General features: G+C 33.7%; 1 protein-coding gene across 7 annotated transcripts in view; it reads right to left on the bottom strand.

Annotated features, from left to right (window-relative positions):
- TMEM117 (transmembrane protein 117) overlaps positions 1–18334 on the bottom strand; it is a 395739-nt gene that overhangs the window by 133193 nt on the left and 244212 nt on the right. For all 7 annotated transcript variants that reach the window (XM_081058186.1, XM_081058188.1, XM_081058187.1 and 4 more), the window contains one exon: positions 5204–5301. In XM_081058186.1, the coding sequence (XP_080914312.1) occupies positions 5204–5301 (98 nt within the window). The remainder of the gene's footprint in view (positions 1–5203; positions 5302–18334) is intronic.

Here is an 18334-nt window from a genome sequence, read left to right as displayed (position 1 = left end):
AAAAGTGTTCTGCTTTTTCTTAGTTATAGAGGCACCTTTTAATTAAGAATAGACACTGCTTAAAGAAACATGTTGAGATGGAAAGAAGGCTAAAGGCAAGAAGACAAAATTCACCCAGAGGAAATATATGCGATAATTTATTATTCAGGAAGTGAGGCAAAAAGCTTTCATATTATAGTTGCCCCTGGAACCTTTCATGAATTATTGTCTCTGTAAAAATTTTGCTCATAATGATGATGGAATTATCCTGAGCATATTGAATTATGATTAATATAAAGCAGACTATTATAAAGCAGAAAAAAATGTAATACTTTTCTAGTTAAAAACGTAGAGTCACAGAATCTGCAAGTTTTATAAAAATTCAGGAGTGATTTGGGTTTTTTTTTTCTTTCTCATTTAATGTGATCCTTCTTTAGCATCCCTGAAAGATCATCTAGCCTTTGCAGAAATGGGGAATTCTGATGGGGAATCAGCACTTCATGAGGCAGATTCATTCAGCGTTGAGAGGCTCCCACTGTTAGGGGATCCTTTCATGTATGAATCTAAATGTTTTCACGTGACTTACACTCATTGGCCCATGTCTTAGTGAGTCCATGCTGCTATAACAAAATACCACAGACTGGGCAGCTTATAAATGACCAAAATTTGTCACAACTCTGGGGACTGGGAAGTCTCAGAGCAAGGCAGCAGCATGGTTGCATTTGGTGAGGGTCGTCTTCCTGGTTCTTAGTTGGCGCTTTCTCACTATATCCTCATATGTTGGAAAGGATTAGGGCTCTGTCTGGAGCCTTTCTTATGAGGATACTAATCCCATTTATGAGGGCTCCATCCTCATGACCTAAGCACCTCCCACAGGCCCCACTTCCTAATACCAGCATATAAAGCACTGGATTTCAACACATGAATTTTGGACGGGCAAAAACATTCAGACTATAGCAGTCCATACTCTGCCCTCCAAAGCAAAGCAGACAGAATTACTCTCTCTTCAACATTTTAATCTTATAATAGAAGTAGCATGGCAGAGCTGAAAAGGATCTCAGGGAATAACAAAACACATCCCTTTTGCATAAAAGGAAATATAAACCTAAATTAGTCATACAGCTCATACAGCTAGATATTGGTAGAGTTATTATTAAAACACATTTGACATTGGCTTTGACTCTTAGCTTTTTCTATTACTTTATTGCATTTTATTGTTATCATGTTACTCTCTCACACCATGTATATGAAAATAATAATAATTTCTAGATCAGTTTTTGATCAAAGTGAAACAACTAAGTTCATTTTGCTAGACTTCAGTAATAACCATGATATTCAAAGCAAGTAAAACATTAGCAGCTACATTTGTTTCCCAAATAAGAATTAAGATAATCATGATAAGAAATGCTCATCCAAATCACTATAGAACTAGATAAAGGACATTTTATAGTATAGAGACACTGATCATCCAAAAGAAAATAAATAAATGATAATCTTCTCTACGCACCAGAGATGAATAGAAGTGGACAGTTGTACACAGGTGCACACAACAACATAGTATTAATACTGTCTTACAACTTTTCTTAGAGCATCTAAATAATCACACACCACAGTCTTTACCAAATACTTCACCACTATAACACCTGGATTACCATCTTTCCAGCTATCATCAGTTTCCTTGCCATTTGCTGTCTAGCCCTTAAACAAACAAACAAAAAAATGCAGTTTTCTGCTGTGGCGTCACTCCACTTCTAGGGATCAATTTTTCTGTACACGAGAATGGGCTAGTTTATGTTACAATATCAAACAATCCTCAAATTTCAGTGGTTTAACATTTGCAAAGGATCATTTCTGCTCACACCTGCTTAACACAAGTCTACTGTTTTGCTAAGGATCCAGCTAGATACCAACTTCCATAGCTGCTACCAAGAGAAGAGTTCCCTTAAGTGTTTCTCATTAATAATTAAATGCTTCTCCCTAGATGTGACACATGCCACTTTCACTCACATTTAAACCGGTCAAAGCAAGTCATGTGATCAAAGGGGGCAAAAAAGTGTAATTATGTGTTTGGAAGACAAAGAACTGGAGTATTTGTGAAGCCCTAATGATCACCACATCTCCCAATCCCTTCTGCCAATTCTTTATTAATACTAGAAGACTGTCTCCCTTTAATTAAAAAAAAAAAAAAAGGTAAGCCTTTGGAAAATATCATCCCTAGATGTTTCCCATCAAATGCACACAAAGTGTGTCTCTAGAGAGCAAATAAAACAGGGAGACAGGAGCTAGTATAAATTCACATTATTTGTTTATCTCTGTATGTGTTGTTCTTTTTTTTCAGATACAAATGAGTGAAAATGGCTTTTGGTAGCCCCTCTGAAAAAATATAATAGTACATGGCATTCACCTAGGATTTAGATTCTTAGATCTTTATTCTTTTTAATTATCCAAAAGATTGGGAAAAGGAATTTGGAAGGGAAGATCTGTGAAAATTCCTCCTTTTCCCTTTTAGTATTTTCAAATACAGCCACAATTTAGTCTCCTCTCAGACATAAAAACCCATGTGCTATATAGCCTCATCTTTGTACAGAAAGAAATAGGAACCATTTTCTTCAATGTAGAGACATCTATCACTAAGAATCAAGGAAGACCTCAGTCACACAGTTGCAAACAAGAGTTTCTGACAGGAATTTGTGAGTTAAAGCAGCTACACGTAAAAGCTAGTTTTACTAGAACAAAATTCCATGCTGTACTATTCCAACTGCTACACACAATCACATTCCAGCTTATGAAAGCTTTCCTTTGCAAAATTTCCTAACCAGCATAGCATTGTGTTTTTTTTTTTTTTTTGCACTGTTCTCTTTCCTTAACTAGGGCAAACCCAAAAGAAAACACTTCTTTTTGAACAATACATAGCGTATAATACATAAATATTGTCTTTTATTTCATTTAAAACTTGCTAATGATCTCTATATTTTATCTCCTAGAGCTAAAAAACAATAACAAAAAACATCAAATGGCCTTTATACTTGTATCTGAAAATATGAATAAAAAGATTTCTTTGCTTCACACATAATTTCCATATTCAACTTTTTGTATCAGATTTTCCTTTTTTAAAACCAAGAATACTGTTGTCAAGATAATCTAACTGTATAGAAATGGAAAAAAATAGGAAAACATATTTTAAAGTGACATTTAAATTCTCCTCCAGTTATTTTATGTTCTATCTGTGATTTGAAATACTACTTTTGAAATATAACAATAAAAAAAATCATCTCTCATAATTATCTCCCACCAGTAATTAAACAAAAACTGACTATAAGAATAAGTGTGAGTTTTAGTTTGTTCTCCATGCAAGATATTATTATCTGTCAGTGACTAATTAAATTATTTTAACAACATTTAAAATATGATTTAGATTATCCATTGAGCCTCTGTTACCACATATGTCAAACTAAACCCATTTGTATAAAAGATATTGGTAATATATAGACCTGAGTAGTAACGTTCAAGGAAAAATGTACTAAGATGTTCAGGAAGAATCCAGTGTGAATTCTTTTCCTCTGAAACGGCAATTGCAATTAAAAGTAGCGAATGACAACAACCCCTGAGACCTTCAGATCACTATTCATCGCTCACTTTTACAAATAATAATGTACTGCGACCTGATTACTGGCCATGCTAAGCAACAACCAATGGGCTGCCTTTCAACATACATTACATAATACAAAATATCTGTAAACACAGTGAATATTGTTTGAAAAGAGATAGTTCATAAACACTATTAATATTAGAGTCTATTTCCTTTTAAATTACGATTCTTACAACTCCTGTAAAAGAATTCTGTAGGGTGAATCAATTTTTCAGAATCTCACATTCTTATCCAGCACCATTACTTAAAAAACAATTAAAGACAATCATTTAGATGTTTGCACACCAATGTAGCTCTTGTTCTTCTAGAAGCAATGTGGTGTAATGATTGAGAATTGGGATTCTGGGGTCAGAGAACTACGCTTATAATAATATAATCTACCTTATAGGGTTTTCAGAATTGAATCAGTAAATATATAGAATGATAAGTACTTGGCACAGTGCCTGGAGCAAAACATGCCTTCAATAAGCATTTACTATAATTATTATACTTTATATTGTTCAGACAAGCTGCATGGGGAACTTCTAACAGGAAAAAAAATACGAAGGCATTAAAATAGCCCATACTTGACTCATAGAGACAAGGTGTGAATAAACATCAACAAAATCATATTCATTTTTACAACAGTATGAAAAAAATACACCTACTTTTGTTTACCTGCTAAGAATTGGGTTCAAAATGCCATAAATCTCTAGCAACATTTAATGATAGTGTGAAAACACAGGTAGCTTAGAGTGTATATTTCCTAAGTACTTAGTTACTATAATTTTTATAGGTCCTACATAAAAAAAAATCAGTCTCCAGATTTAATCCAAGAATAAACAGATCTTTTTTTTTCATTTCAAAAGTCAGGTGAACAGGGTGGAATTTACTAGGTACAAGTTATCATCATTTACAACTTTTCTGTATGCTACGGTATATAACGTTTCGTATATCATGTTGAATCACTGTACTTGGCCAAGCATCAAACAGCCAGATGAAAGCGCCCTTCGTACTGTCTCACATTCTTATCTTTTCTTTCTAAACTTGTTCAAATACACATAAATAATGATGACTCCACAAAAGAAAACAAAATTCTATGAGATATGGATTGTTTTTTAATTGCAATGATTGGGCTGGACAGCTAAAGGAAACTACGTAAAGAAGAAATGCCAATGAGCCAAATGTGATTTGTAAAGAGGTTCCTTCTCTGTATAACTTCTTCAAAGAAAACTGTATCATGTCAAATATACTGGAAATTTAGTATTTACTGAAGACATTTTTATATCATATTTCATTGATGAAAATTACAGCTTGTTTTTGCTGAGTCAAAAACCTACTTACCTCTAGTAAAATCTCTGCATCACTATATTAGCAAAACACAACTTTTGTAAATGTGTATATATAACAATATGTCAGCAGAAATGAATTCATAAAATAATAGGATAATTGGCTTTAGTCATTTTAATGGAACATAGTATCCACTTATAATGCCTCTCTAGATAGAATTTTATACATCTAAAGAAAGCTACATCCAATTCAAGTCCTTTAGTGAATGAAGCAAGGCACAAAACAATAAATGAAACAGTCTCTTACCAGAATAAAATGATCCTGACATTTCCTTTCTTCCAGAAAGCTCTCGCAGATTTTCCCCAATCAGGATAGGGTTTGTCCTGAAGCATCATATCAGTGACCTGAAACAAACAAACAAACAAACAAACGAACAAACAAAAAGTTAGCACTTTCAGAAACTTTACATTCAAGTTTAAATACGTAGGTAAAATTTACATCTTATTAAGAATAAAATATGTATGTACTTTAACATTAGAATGCATTCAGAGACAAAAATTGTAATATGCTTTCTTTGGTTAAAAACTTTAATAGTTCATTTGACTTTACAGAATGAATGAGCTTTAAGGTCATTTGACTTTAAGATCATTTGAATAGTTCATTTGACTTTACAGAATGAATGACTTTAAGGTCATTCAACATGTCAAATATTGAAATTTTTTTCAAAACATCAAGTAAGATTACCTTGTAAAAGAAGGCCTCATTAACATGTTATTAACCTATTTATAGAAACTAAATATGTAACAAATACAATACCATATTCTTTTTAATTTTGTCTAATCAGAAACTCCAAAGACTTCCTAATGTGTCTAGATTTTTATCCATATTGCTAGTCAAAATTCCTCTCTTTCTCTTTTTTCTTCAATGACATGTGAGGTATGGTACTTAAACCCAATAGTATGGGATATGTATTCTAATTACCTAGCATTCTCCCACCTCGATGTCATTAGCAATTCTACTCCTTCCAAAAATGTTCTAACTTTCTCATATGCACAGATTCTATTGGTCTTCTGAGGCCGAGGTAAAGTTATGTTACCATTGTGATGTCTTCATTATTTCCCTCCAACTGTAGTTCTTGACCCTTCTCATGTCACATAACGTGTTCCACCTTCTCTTTTACTTACTTATGTACATTTTTTTTTCTCTAGTAGGCTTTAAAATTCTTGAAGGTAAAGATTTATCTTTGTATCCCGTCCAATATCAAAGGATCTTTTATATAAAAGACAGAAATATTTGCTCAAAGAAGAAATGACAGAATGAATTAGGATATAAATGCTTGCTTTTAAAAATGCATTAACCAAATAAATTGCTCATGGGAGACATCTTATATTAATAGTTTCAGCAACTGTCCAAAGTATCATAAATATATGACCTATTATAAAAGCATTTTTAACAAACTGCTGGGAATGGGAAGTGAATTTCCTTCTTTCTTCTAATAAAGGAAAACATGTTTGCATATGTGTACATACACACACACACACACACACACACACTCTTTTTTCTTTTCCCAGAAAATCTACCTTTCCTTTAAGAAAACATTATATCATTATGTTTTTAAATAATAATGTTCAAATTCAAACAAGACAGAATCAAAATTAAGAAAACTGATATGGAAAGAGGTAAACTGAATAGAGTAATAGAGACTTTTCATCATCTATAAAAATATATCTTTCTGGGGCGGCCAGATGGCTCAGCTGGTTAGAACGAGAGCTCTTAACAACAGGGTTGCTGGTTTGATTCCCACATGGGCCAGTGAGCTGCACCCTCCACAACTAGATTGAAGACAACAAGCTGCTGCTGAGCTGCCAGTGGGGCAGTCAGATGGCTCAGTTGGTTAGAGTACGAGCTCTCAACAACAAGGTTGTCATTTCAATTCCCTCATGGGATGGTGGGCTGTGCCCACTGCAACTAGATTGAAAACGGCGACTGGACTTGGGGCTGAGCTGCGCCCTCCACAACTAGATTGAAAGACAATGATTTGACTTGGAGCTGATAGGTCCTGGAAAACACACACTGTTCCCCAATATTCCCCAATAGAAATTTTTTTTTAAAAGTAATTAAGCCTGAAACTAATAAAAGAAAAAAATTTTAAAGTAATTAAGACAGTAAATTTAAACATATATATATATATAATTTTTATACATGTATATATATATACACATGTATTTTTTTCTTTTGCCTTTAAAGTTTAAACATTGCATTTAAGTATAACTTCCAACAATGACCTGACTTGAAATGGGTGAGATTTATTCATTTATGATGAAAGCCTGTGATTCAGTGGGGAGTCCTTCTGGCTGAGGGGCCCCTCAATAGTACCAGACTTCCTGTGGAAGGTGCATCACATCTGAAGCAAGTCCACTTGTCAAGTCACACAGAACCAAAGAAATGGTCCCTGGAAATGTTCACTGGTATGCCAACGCTTGACACGCTCACTTAAGATGCAATCAGAACAGTAGGTAAGGAGCCCAGTGTCCAGGACATAACTGATCTTAATTTTTCTTCATATTCTTTCTCAACATCACTTCTAGGATTCAAATTCCCCAGCCTCTCTTGGTTGGTGGGAATCAAAGCAAGCTCACTGACCTTCACTGAGTAACACTGTAGATTTATGCCAGCTCTGTCTGATTTAGGGTCTACGATAATTTTGTATGATGTGGCTTGACTGTTGATTCAACAATTACAAATGATTTTTATCATAACCTTTCAGTTAATTTCTTTAAACTATTCATTACCTTGCTAAGTATGAATGTAATTGATATTAAGAATTCAAAAAGAAAAAAATCTTGTTTCACTTATTTTTAAAAAGAAACTTCTTTATTGGTAATTTTCTCATTTATTAATTTTCTTTATGACACATTAAATTATGATATTCTACTTTCTCACACTGATAAAATAATGAATTTTATCTTCAATCAAAAAAATCATGATAATTATCAAAATAAACAAAGGAAAGATGACAGAATAAAAAGTAACCATGAATCAAATGAGTTACATTGTTACTAAAAATGAATAAAGGCAAAAGTAGAGAAATTTAAAACCTATATATTCTTGGGCATAAAAGGAGTTTCATATCATATCTTCCCTTGACAAAAGAATCACTATTTTTCCAAATACAACAATGTTATCCACTGCTTTTTTGTCATTTACTTGAATAACAATCTTGTGTCAAATTGCATTTTTATAAAACCTCAAGTTTAAGTAAATAAATACTTAAATATTTCATGTTTTGCCAGCTTTTTAAAAGATTTAATGAAATCTGTTCAACTGTATTTATCTTGTTCCAGAGAGTCTGCATGGTAATAAATATTTTCAAGGAACAGAATGATTACTGGGTGGATTTTATTCAATTTTCAATGTTTTCTCCGAGGCACTTTCTGGGAAATCCTTATTATATTTTCTAGAAAGAGGCAATTTGTTGTTATATGACCAATTATTACAGCAACATGTTTTGTAAAAATGACATTCAAGGACAAAGGATTTTCCCAGGAAAATCCTTTATCCTTGAATGGATATATATATATATATATATATATATATATATATATATATATATATATATATATATATATATTCTGATGCCAGACAGCTAGTCTTTTTCATCCCCAGCTTTCAACTCTTTAAGTCATATCATCAGATCAATGTCAGGTCACTCGCTAAATTGGCCAGAGCAGAGACAGTCATTAAAGGGATGCATTCAATAACGAAAAATCCAATTACCTTCTGCATTAGAGAAATCAAATTCATTTCTGGTGTTGGTCAAGGACAGTCTTTGAGGGAAAAAAATGCAGGAAAGCGAGGATGAAAAAAACAATGCAAAAAGGTTGCTGTGTAGGATAAACACAAAACTTGTTGATGCTTTTCCCACAGGAAGATTATTAGGATTTGAAATTGCAGGTCTTTCTTTGAAAGAAGTTTGTTTAACTCTCTGAGTCTCACAATCCTCCCTTTCCCCTTTGCACAAAACTCAGAACTTCATGATGGCCCGTATCCCATCATGCCTTATCAGGTAGTCTTCATCAGTAGAATATAAGCTATTTTAGGTCATGGGTATTGTGCAATCTGAGCAAGAACATGCATGTTGAGATTTAAAAGTCAGTAAATGGTTGCAGAAACCAACCGATCTCCACAGGAATCTAAGAGGAAATCTTTGCTCCGCCATGAGTTGAGATAATACGATGTTGTGACAAAAATGGCGGCATAAAGCTAGCAATGACAACAGGTAATAGCTTACATTTACTATAGAGCTTCATGGCTCACAAAACTCTTAGATGTACTTTGCTTAGTAATTGTCACGGCAACTTTATAAAGCAAGTCATTATTTTCTAGCCTCCACCAAGAGAGGAAGAGAAATCAGTGAAGTAAAATAACTGAGGAGGGTCACACACCTAATGTAACGGCACGTGAATCAGTTCTGGAGCCACCTTCCCGGTCCGAATCCAATTTTTGTCTCTTATTATTTTTTGATTTGAGGAAAAATGATTAATCTCTCTGTGCCTCGGTTTCTATTTCATTATCTATGGGCACACAATACATATTAGCAGGTACTATAATTATTTATGTATTATTTTTGATATCTGGCATTTCTACCCAGTCATTTTGCTTTATGTGAATATGGTGTCAATGTCAAATAACTGGATTCAGAGTCCAAGGACTTGACCATCATTCTCACCTCTCCATAAGGACAAAACTATCATGTTGTAATATTAAAAAAATTATAAAGATATAGTATAATGTTAAAATATGTTAGTCAAAAAGTGCTGTTAAAAATAAGAGAGAAGGGAGGTCAGCCATCAAAGGTTGCAATAATCTAAGAAGGTTTCACAGAGGATTTGTGTTAACATAACTGAGCATTAATTTATATCCTGTACCATTCTCCAATTTTCCAGTCTAATTTTAGCCTGATTATGAGCTATGTACATGCAGGTACTACATATACTATACCTATAGTCTTATTTGATATAGTTTTATGTTAAGCATGTTATATAAATATAAAATATTAATTTATTAGGAATACAAGGTCATGATATAATAACAATAACTATGGCTACATAGTACACCTTTTGAAACAGCTATTATTTCATGGAGTATTGTTTAAAAGAAATAAGTACTATTCTATTAATAAACAAGCATATATACATTAAGGCTATTAATGAACAAACACACACATATTATTTTGCAACTTTTTTATGTTTAACACTATATCTTGAACATCATCCTGTATCACTATACATAAAGCCATTTAAATAGTTTCTTCTTTTTTCCTCTTCTATCATACCTTTTTATGTGCATTCTTCTGAAATATAAAAGGTAACTATTTTTCGATTACCTTTATAATTAAACTTGATTTAATGTACGTATTTACTATTTCTTTATATTTGTATTTACTCCCTACTATGAACAATTACACAATTATTTAATGTCTGCTGCTTCTCACTTCTGCCTTCTTCCCCTCCACCACCATATTGTACTTACTATATTATTTTTCCTATTAATTTTTGACTCTTTGAATATCTTATATCCCTATTTTATTTATCATCTTTAAATGATACCACCTTCCCTCATCTAAAAAAGATGAGAATATTAGAGTATTATGTTTTCTTACACCACATATCATTTCTAGGTTGTTAGAGTTTGGGAATATTTCTATATTTGGTTTATAATCAGAAGTCATGCCTTTCTTTTAACCTAAGTCCTACAATTAAACTGACTCGATGATCTTTTCCAGTACTTCTGCTAGAGTTTGCCCACTATTTCTAATGCCTGAATTTTGTTCTATAATACATTCTTCAGGAAGGTTCACGAGTACAATGTAACCTACAACCACATTGTTTATTTTCTATATATTTGACCAATCATTAGGTTGAGTGTGAAATTTTTGAGTCACAATTATTTTTTTCCCTTAAAATTGAAGGCATTGCTTCATTTAACACTGTGGAGTGATACCAGTGTGTCCAGCCTGTCCTGTTTTGTTCGTATTTTTGAATCTTTTATAGCATAGCATTGCTTTTTTATCTTCCCTCTTAGGTCATCTATGTGGAAACAAAGTCTAAATTGAATGTTTTTTTAACAGTAGGGAAAAACTCTACTGTATAGGACAATGCACGTAGTTTTTCCCCTTTTGCTGCCCCGACTCCCACTACACACATCATGCCACACACAGAGACGTGCTTATACAATCAGTCTTACACAACAGCACTTCCAGCTGAGACAAAGAAAGACCCAAGGTCCAACCGGAAAGGATTATCATACTCACCGAGGAACATTAGCTAAGTATATAATTAAGTAAATGAAAACCATGGATGAAGGTTTTCTAAATTACCTAGTGATGCCTTGAATTGCTACAAGAACTATCTGAAAAATCACAGATGGATATCTACAGTGAACATAAAGCTTGGAATGTATTCTACAGCTTTTTAGAAGCACAACCAGGATTTCATAAGGCATGAATATTAATACAACTGCTTATTATCTTCAATGATAGTCTGAACTGCTTTCCTGATGTACTGCACCTTATTGCTGGATCCCTACTGATTTATAGTGAGTCATAGACTGTTTTATTATTAAGTAAGGAAATTGGGCATGTCTCAGAATATAGAACATTTAGAAAAAAATACCTGAATCGCCTGAATACAGAAATATACACAATCAAAAAGTACCTTCGTAAGCAAAGTCTGCAGAGTTTCAAATAGTGTGCTAACAAATGCAAAATTAATACAATGTGCCCCAGTACAGTTTGCTTTCCACCACATTGAATTATAATTTAGAATAAATGGAAAGAGTAAGAGTTATTACTGACTAAGCAAGGAGCTGGCAGAAAAATATTTACACCATCTTCTGACATGCTGTTCCTTATGAGTGGCTAAATTATCAAATGACAGTAACCCAATATTACATGATTGAGCATTTATTTTTGGTTTTTGGCTTGACAGAATGAGTCATTTTCAGTATGTGTATCCTCTCTGTTTTGTTAACATAAATAAGTGTTACTAGAGAAATTAATTATACATAATATACTATTCTATGATGGCTTTGTGATTGTATATATGAATGGAGGGCCAATTGGAAGAAAAATAGAGAATAGTTTTAGAAACGTGATTGCAAGAACCATTACTCACTGAGGAGCCCTTAGAAAATAGAAAGAGCTAACGTCTCCTCAAAGGGAAAATCAATCTCATTTTAAGGATCCCAGCATTCCAGTTTTCTGAATGAAATGCCTAATACATGCTAGCCCTAATGAGAGAGACAAAAGAGTTAGCACTTGTCTCACAGGCTTAGTACCACCACGTAGCCTGCCATATTTCTTTTATAATATCATTTATCAAAATATTCAACCAACTCTATAAAGATGACAGATCTAAGTTATAGGCTGGTGAGGTAAAAAGAAGTTCAATTGGGTTGACCTTTCTACTATTAGTAAATAGTAAGTCGAAGAAAAGGCTGATAATTATCCATCTGACATAACTACCTTTGTTTCATTTTTAGTATTTGAGAGATTATAAAGTAAGGCAACCACCAAGTAACATGGTGGTTACTTTTCACTTATAAAAGTGAAAGCAAGCATTATTTCTATGTCCTATTGTTGCCTGAAGGCAGATATAATAATAACTCTATGAACTGAGTGTTTGGGTGACATCATAGCAAGCTTAGAAATTCAAAAGCAATAACCTAAACTTGTATCTTGATAATAAGAAATCCTACTTATCAGCATTCAGTGCCTAAAAATAAAAACAAATATTTTCATTTCAAATACAAGTAAAACATTTGTTTTAGGGGATAGTTTAAAAATTAAACTTAGTAAGTGTGCTTTAATTAAACTTTTTTATTTTGTTAATATATCAAATGTAGATATATTTTCAAGATGTTTTTTAAAATTCTTTAAAAATTTATATATATATATATATATATATATATATATATATATATATATCAAAGGGCATATATAACATATAAGTACTATATGAAGAATACAAATAAATAGTAGAGCATGTTCCCACGACCTGACTTAAAAAAACACAATAAAATCAAAGGTCTTTAAGCCCTACATGTGTACTTGTGCCAGTCAAATTACCCCGTCTACCCATACAAGAGGTAACCACAGTTCTAAATCCTATGTTTATAATTCCCATTTCCATGTTTTTATTTGTAGGTTACTCCATCTGTATGTAACTATAAATACAATAAAATATTGCTTAGTTTTATATATATGGTATATTAATAGTTAAACAGAATTATACAATATGGTTTTCTTGCATCTGGCTTTTTTGCTCAACGTTATTTTTCTGAGCTTTATCTAGAATGAAGAATATAGTTATATCTTTTATCTTCATTCTATGTCAATAACTTTTATCATTTTTATGTGGTTTATTTGTACCTTTTTTCTTTTAATTTTAACTAATCTCATGAAAATTTGTCAATTAGGTTTTTGAAATTTTGCATATTTTAATCCTCTCTGTAGTACTTTTATTTTTATATTGTCTGTTCATATCTTTATTTCCTTTCTCCCATTTTTTAGCACATGAAAGATACTCTCCTAACCACCATTGTTCCTGGGTGGAAATCAACTGACTGTCAGCTCTTTACAGGTAACTGTCTGTCATTTCTTTAGAACTTGTTTTGTTTTCTTGTTACTTTTTAGGTTATTTTTCCTTTAATGAGATGTAGTTTCACTTTCATCTGTCTAGTAATGGAATATTTTTCGTTTTGAGTTTATTGTGATTTTGAAAGATGAAGAGTCATGCATTTATAATTAGAGACAATAGTAAGCTTTTTTTCCCTTCAAAAATTTGCTTCTCACCTATCTCCTTTATTTTCCCCTTTTGGAACTTTGATAAAACTCACTTTATGTCTCTTACCTTCTTTTAGATATTTTCTATTTCTTTGTACACCATTTTGGAAAAACATATTTCAGGTGTATTTTATATTTTACTAATTATCTTTGTTTAATATGCTCTTTAACCCAACAACTAAATTTTTCATTTCAATCACTATATATTTTTATTCCTAAAAGTTCTGCTTGGGTCATTTTCAAATGACCTAGTGTTTCATTCCTTACATATTTTTCAATTATCTCTTTATTTATTTGAATATATTACTTGAAAATGTTTTATGCTATTCTCTACATAGATAATTCTAAAAACTAAAATCTGAGTGGGCCTAATTGTGTTAGTTGCATTTACTGCTGTTACTCATGATATTTGTTTCCTTGTATGCTTTGTAATTTTTGATTGTTCGGTCACATTTATTGGCATTTTTATTTGTGGAGGTATTTTAAGAACTGATTGGTTAATGTGTTACTCCAGAGAGAATTTAGGCTTGGTTCTGTGGAGAGCCTAAAGAAACTTTTAACTTGGGATCGCTTTAAAATAAATTCTAGTGTGGAATTTTTTAAAACCTGTAGGTGGTGATAATCTGGGCTGTCCACCCACTTGAGGAACAGTTTACGGTTATAAATTCTCAGGGGAGACTTCATTTTCTCCCCTCTCCAGAATCTATGACAAGACAACCAAGTTTCTAATGTGCCTTCCTATTTAGGACACTTTTTTCCTGTTAACATTCTCACTGAGAGTATAGCTTTTCAGAGTTCCTGAAATTTGACAACATGTCTTGTCTGGGCCCCAACCTTTGTCTCCTTTCCCTCACATAAGTGCTAGGAAAAAAAAAGAGCCTATTGGTAGATGCCCTTAGGCTAGTTACTGTTCTCCTTTCCTATCTGGGTTTGAGTCACATTTTATTTTCTATCTCTAAGGATATCCTTTGCTTTAAAAACAAAGAAACAAACAAAAAAAACAAACAAAAACGACCATGGTTTTGAGAAGATTACTGTTTTTATTATCTGTTTGTTTGATATATGAGAGGTCTGGCAATTACGCTAGTGAACTCACCCTAGAAAAAGTGCTGCATACCTCATTGTTGAATATCACTATGGTCACTTTCGAAGTATTCCCCAATTTTGGAACTCTTTTTCTGGAATGGCCATCAGAGCTGATGTTGTATTACCCTTGATGTCCTTAATGTCATCAAAATGACTTCCTTTCAATATTTCCTTTATCTTCTGGTAAAGAAATAAGTCACTGGGGGCCAGATCAGGTGAGTAAGGAGGGTGTTCCAATAGTGGTTTGTTTACTGGCTAAAAACTCCCTCACAGACAGTGTGGTGGGAGCTGGTACATTGTCGTGATGCAAGAGCCATGAATTGTTGGAGAAAAGCTCAGGTCGTCTTTTTCATGCAGCCTTTTCTGCACTTCCAAGTAGTAAATTTGGTTAATTGTTTGTCCAGTTGGTACAAATTCATAATGAATAATCCCTCTGATATCAAAAAAGGTTAACAACATTGTTGCAACAAGTTTGTGAACTTAATTGTCTGACCGTGTGTGTGTGTGTGTGTGTGTGTGTGTGTGTGTGTGTGTAAAATATATATTATCAAGGTGTTTTATATTTGGAGATCATTGTTGTTTCTTTTTCCTTGTATCCAGTTCAGCATATTCCCAGGAACAATTCAATTTTTCCACACCTTTTCTATCACCTTCACTTTAGCATGATATATTACAGAATACGATGTTTTAACAAAAAATTCAAGTTTTCATCATTAATCCTAGAAAGGTATGATTAAAGTCTAGAAAGAATTAATTCTACAAAGAATACAGGTATTCAGTAATTTTCAAAGGTGCACAGCCAAATAAAACCCATAAATTCTCTGTTATTTGTTTGTTTGTTTTTTAAGTCTACAAGTATAAAAGCTGGTTACACTTGAGAAATGCCTCCCCTCCCCTCCCCACACATAACTCATTTCTACTTTTAATTAATCTGAAGCAGAGAAAAAGCTAATCAAATTTTCACTTCATAGCTTTGGAGCTTAACGTATGTTTATTGACAACCAATTAACATGCATTTTCTACACAATCTAGGTGTCACTATCTTCCCAGTTTTATAGAACAGGAACACGCAGCTCAAAGAGGCTAGATAACTGGTCCAAGGTCACAGGGTGGCAGAGCCAGGATGAAGACTAAATGCAGGTATGCCAAATCCAAAGTCCATACTCTTAGCCAATATACAACGTGCCTACTTCATTAATTTTAATGGTGTTTTACTTCAATTAATAATTTATCATCTATTTCGGAATTTTGTTGTAAAAACATAGGAAGTTTGACAATCTTCATTTTGCAGAGAAGCAGACACAGAAGTTCCGTGGCTTGCACAGAGCAATGTAGCACTACAGCCGAAGTACGCCATTCTTAGTCCTCTTCCCTCACCTACACTTGCATTTGAAAAATGGCAACTCCCTTATGAAAACAGTGAAAACACTGGGCATCCAATATGTCCTGAAAAGACAATGTAGTCAGGGATAGAAGCATGGGGCCAGGCTTGGGGTGGGGAGGACTTTGGGTGCTGTGTGTGACCCTTGACTACGCTACCGAAGATTCTACTGCTGGAGAGGGAATGAGGGTGACAGGGGATTACACTGTACCCTTTTCTCCCAAACCCACTTCCGACATTAGTCTCCTCTAAGAATGAGTATTTTGTTACTTGAGCAAAATTTATAAAAATGAGGATGACTGCTGGATTAAATCTGAAAAATTAGGAAAAAACGTTTTAGAATCACAATTTAGTAGCAATCTGACCCTCATACTGTACACTTAAAGCTGACTCTGATCATAAATTTAATGTGCATTCCTTGACTCCTACGTCTGATCATAGGATTTGGAAAACGTTTGTATATTTGTATAAGTATTTAAAATATTTTCTGTTTTAAAGGTATGTTTTTTGACCACCACACACTGATATACTCCTTTACTTAAAGGAAAAATTTAAGTTGCTATAGCATTCAACTCAATTTAAAGTAATGTTCAATTTACCTAATACTCACCGAGCACTAACTCTGTGGCCCTCCACTGAGCACTGTGATAGTGCATTGACTTGCCTCAGGTTGTACGTCCTTACGGTGGGAATGGTAGGCCCTGTATCCCTCACAAGACTGTAACCTTGTCATGGTTAATTGTATGTGTCAACTGGACTGGACTAAGGGATGCCAGATAGCTGGTGAAATATTATTTATGAGTGTGTCTATGAGAGTGTTTTCAGAAGAGATAAACTTTTGAATTGACCTGAGTAAAGGAGATTGGCCTAGGATCAGCAGGCTCATCCAATCTGTGGAGGCTCTGAACAGAACAACAGGGCAGAGAAAGGGCAAATATGCTCTTTACACTTGAGCTGGGATCTCCATGTTCTCCTGTCCTTGGACACGGGTGCTTCTGGTTTTCAGGCCTGGGACTTATACCATCACTCTGACGCCATTTTCATGCCTTTGAACTCAGGTTCACCCCAGTGATGTTCCCTGTTCTTAGGCCTCTAGACTCAAACTAAATTACACCACCAGCTTTCCTGGCTCTCTAGCTTGCAGACAACTCAGCTTCCATAATAGCATGAGCCAATTCCTAGAATAAATCACCTCATATATATCTATATATACATGCTACTGGTTCTGTTTCTTGGGTGAACTCTGACCAATACAAGCCTAGGAGAGACACTATTTTCAACAGTCCAATCTGTAGGGTTATTATTATACAAGGTGAGCATGTCAGGGTCCCTGCCCTCTTAGAACGAGGCAGTTGAATGTACTCAAACCGGTTTGATGCAGGACAAAAGAAAATGTCAACTGAAGCCATTACTACAAGTTTATCATCTCTATCCAAAAGTTATTGGGGCCATATGTATTTTAGGAATAGAATTCTTCAAATTCTAGATTGACGACATAGTACATATACAGTTTATCAGGTACACCTCCATAACGAAATATATTCATGCTTCTGTAACAAACACATGACTCATCATACTTGTTGGGATACATAAAGAGTACAAAGAGCCTTGTATCAGTTCAGATCTGGTTTTGCCAAAAACTGAACGAGGGCAGGCAGGTTTTGCCACTGAGTGAGTTGTTATGGAATCTTTTTGTTTGTTTGTTTGATTTCAAAGCTGTTGATATTTCAGAATTGTGGAAAAGAGTTGTAAATCTGAGGAGTGTTTAACTGAAATTACTTATCATTTGTTTCTTACTGCATATTTTCCTTTTATTTATCTAGATAATCTTCTAGACATTTATCTAGAACCTAGATAAACGGGTTCTTTTTCTGTAGTGATGAGAAGCCAGCAACAAGCATCAGAATCACCTGAATAATGTTGCTGTTACACAGCTGCGGAGCCTCTCACACCAGGGCATTAGGGTCCCGTTTGTCTGAAGTAGAACTCGGGACTTGGTATTTTTCCCAAAGTTCTACAAATGATTTGCTGTACACTCTTCCTTGAGAACCATGATTTGAAGCGACAATATTTTTGCTTTATGTCTATGTGGCTTAACAGCATAAGAAAGTCAACAAGAATATTT

This window comes from Rhinolophus hipposideros, assembly GCF_964194185.1.
Source record: "Rhinolophus hipposideros genome assembly, chromosome: 9".
NCBI lineage: Eukaryota > Metazoa > Chordata > Mammalia > Chiroptera > Rhinolophidae > Rhinolophus > Rhinolophus hipposideros.
This window is presented reverse-complemented; position numbering and strand designations above follow the sequence as displayed.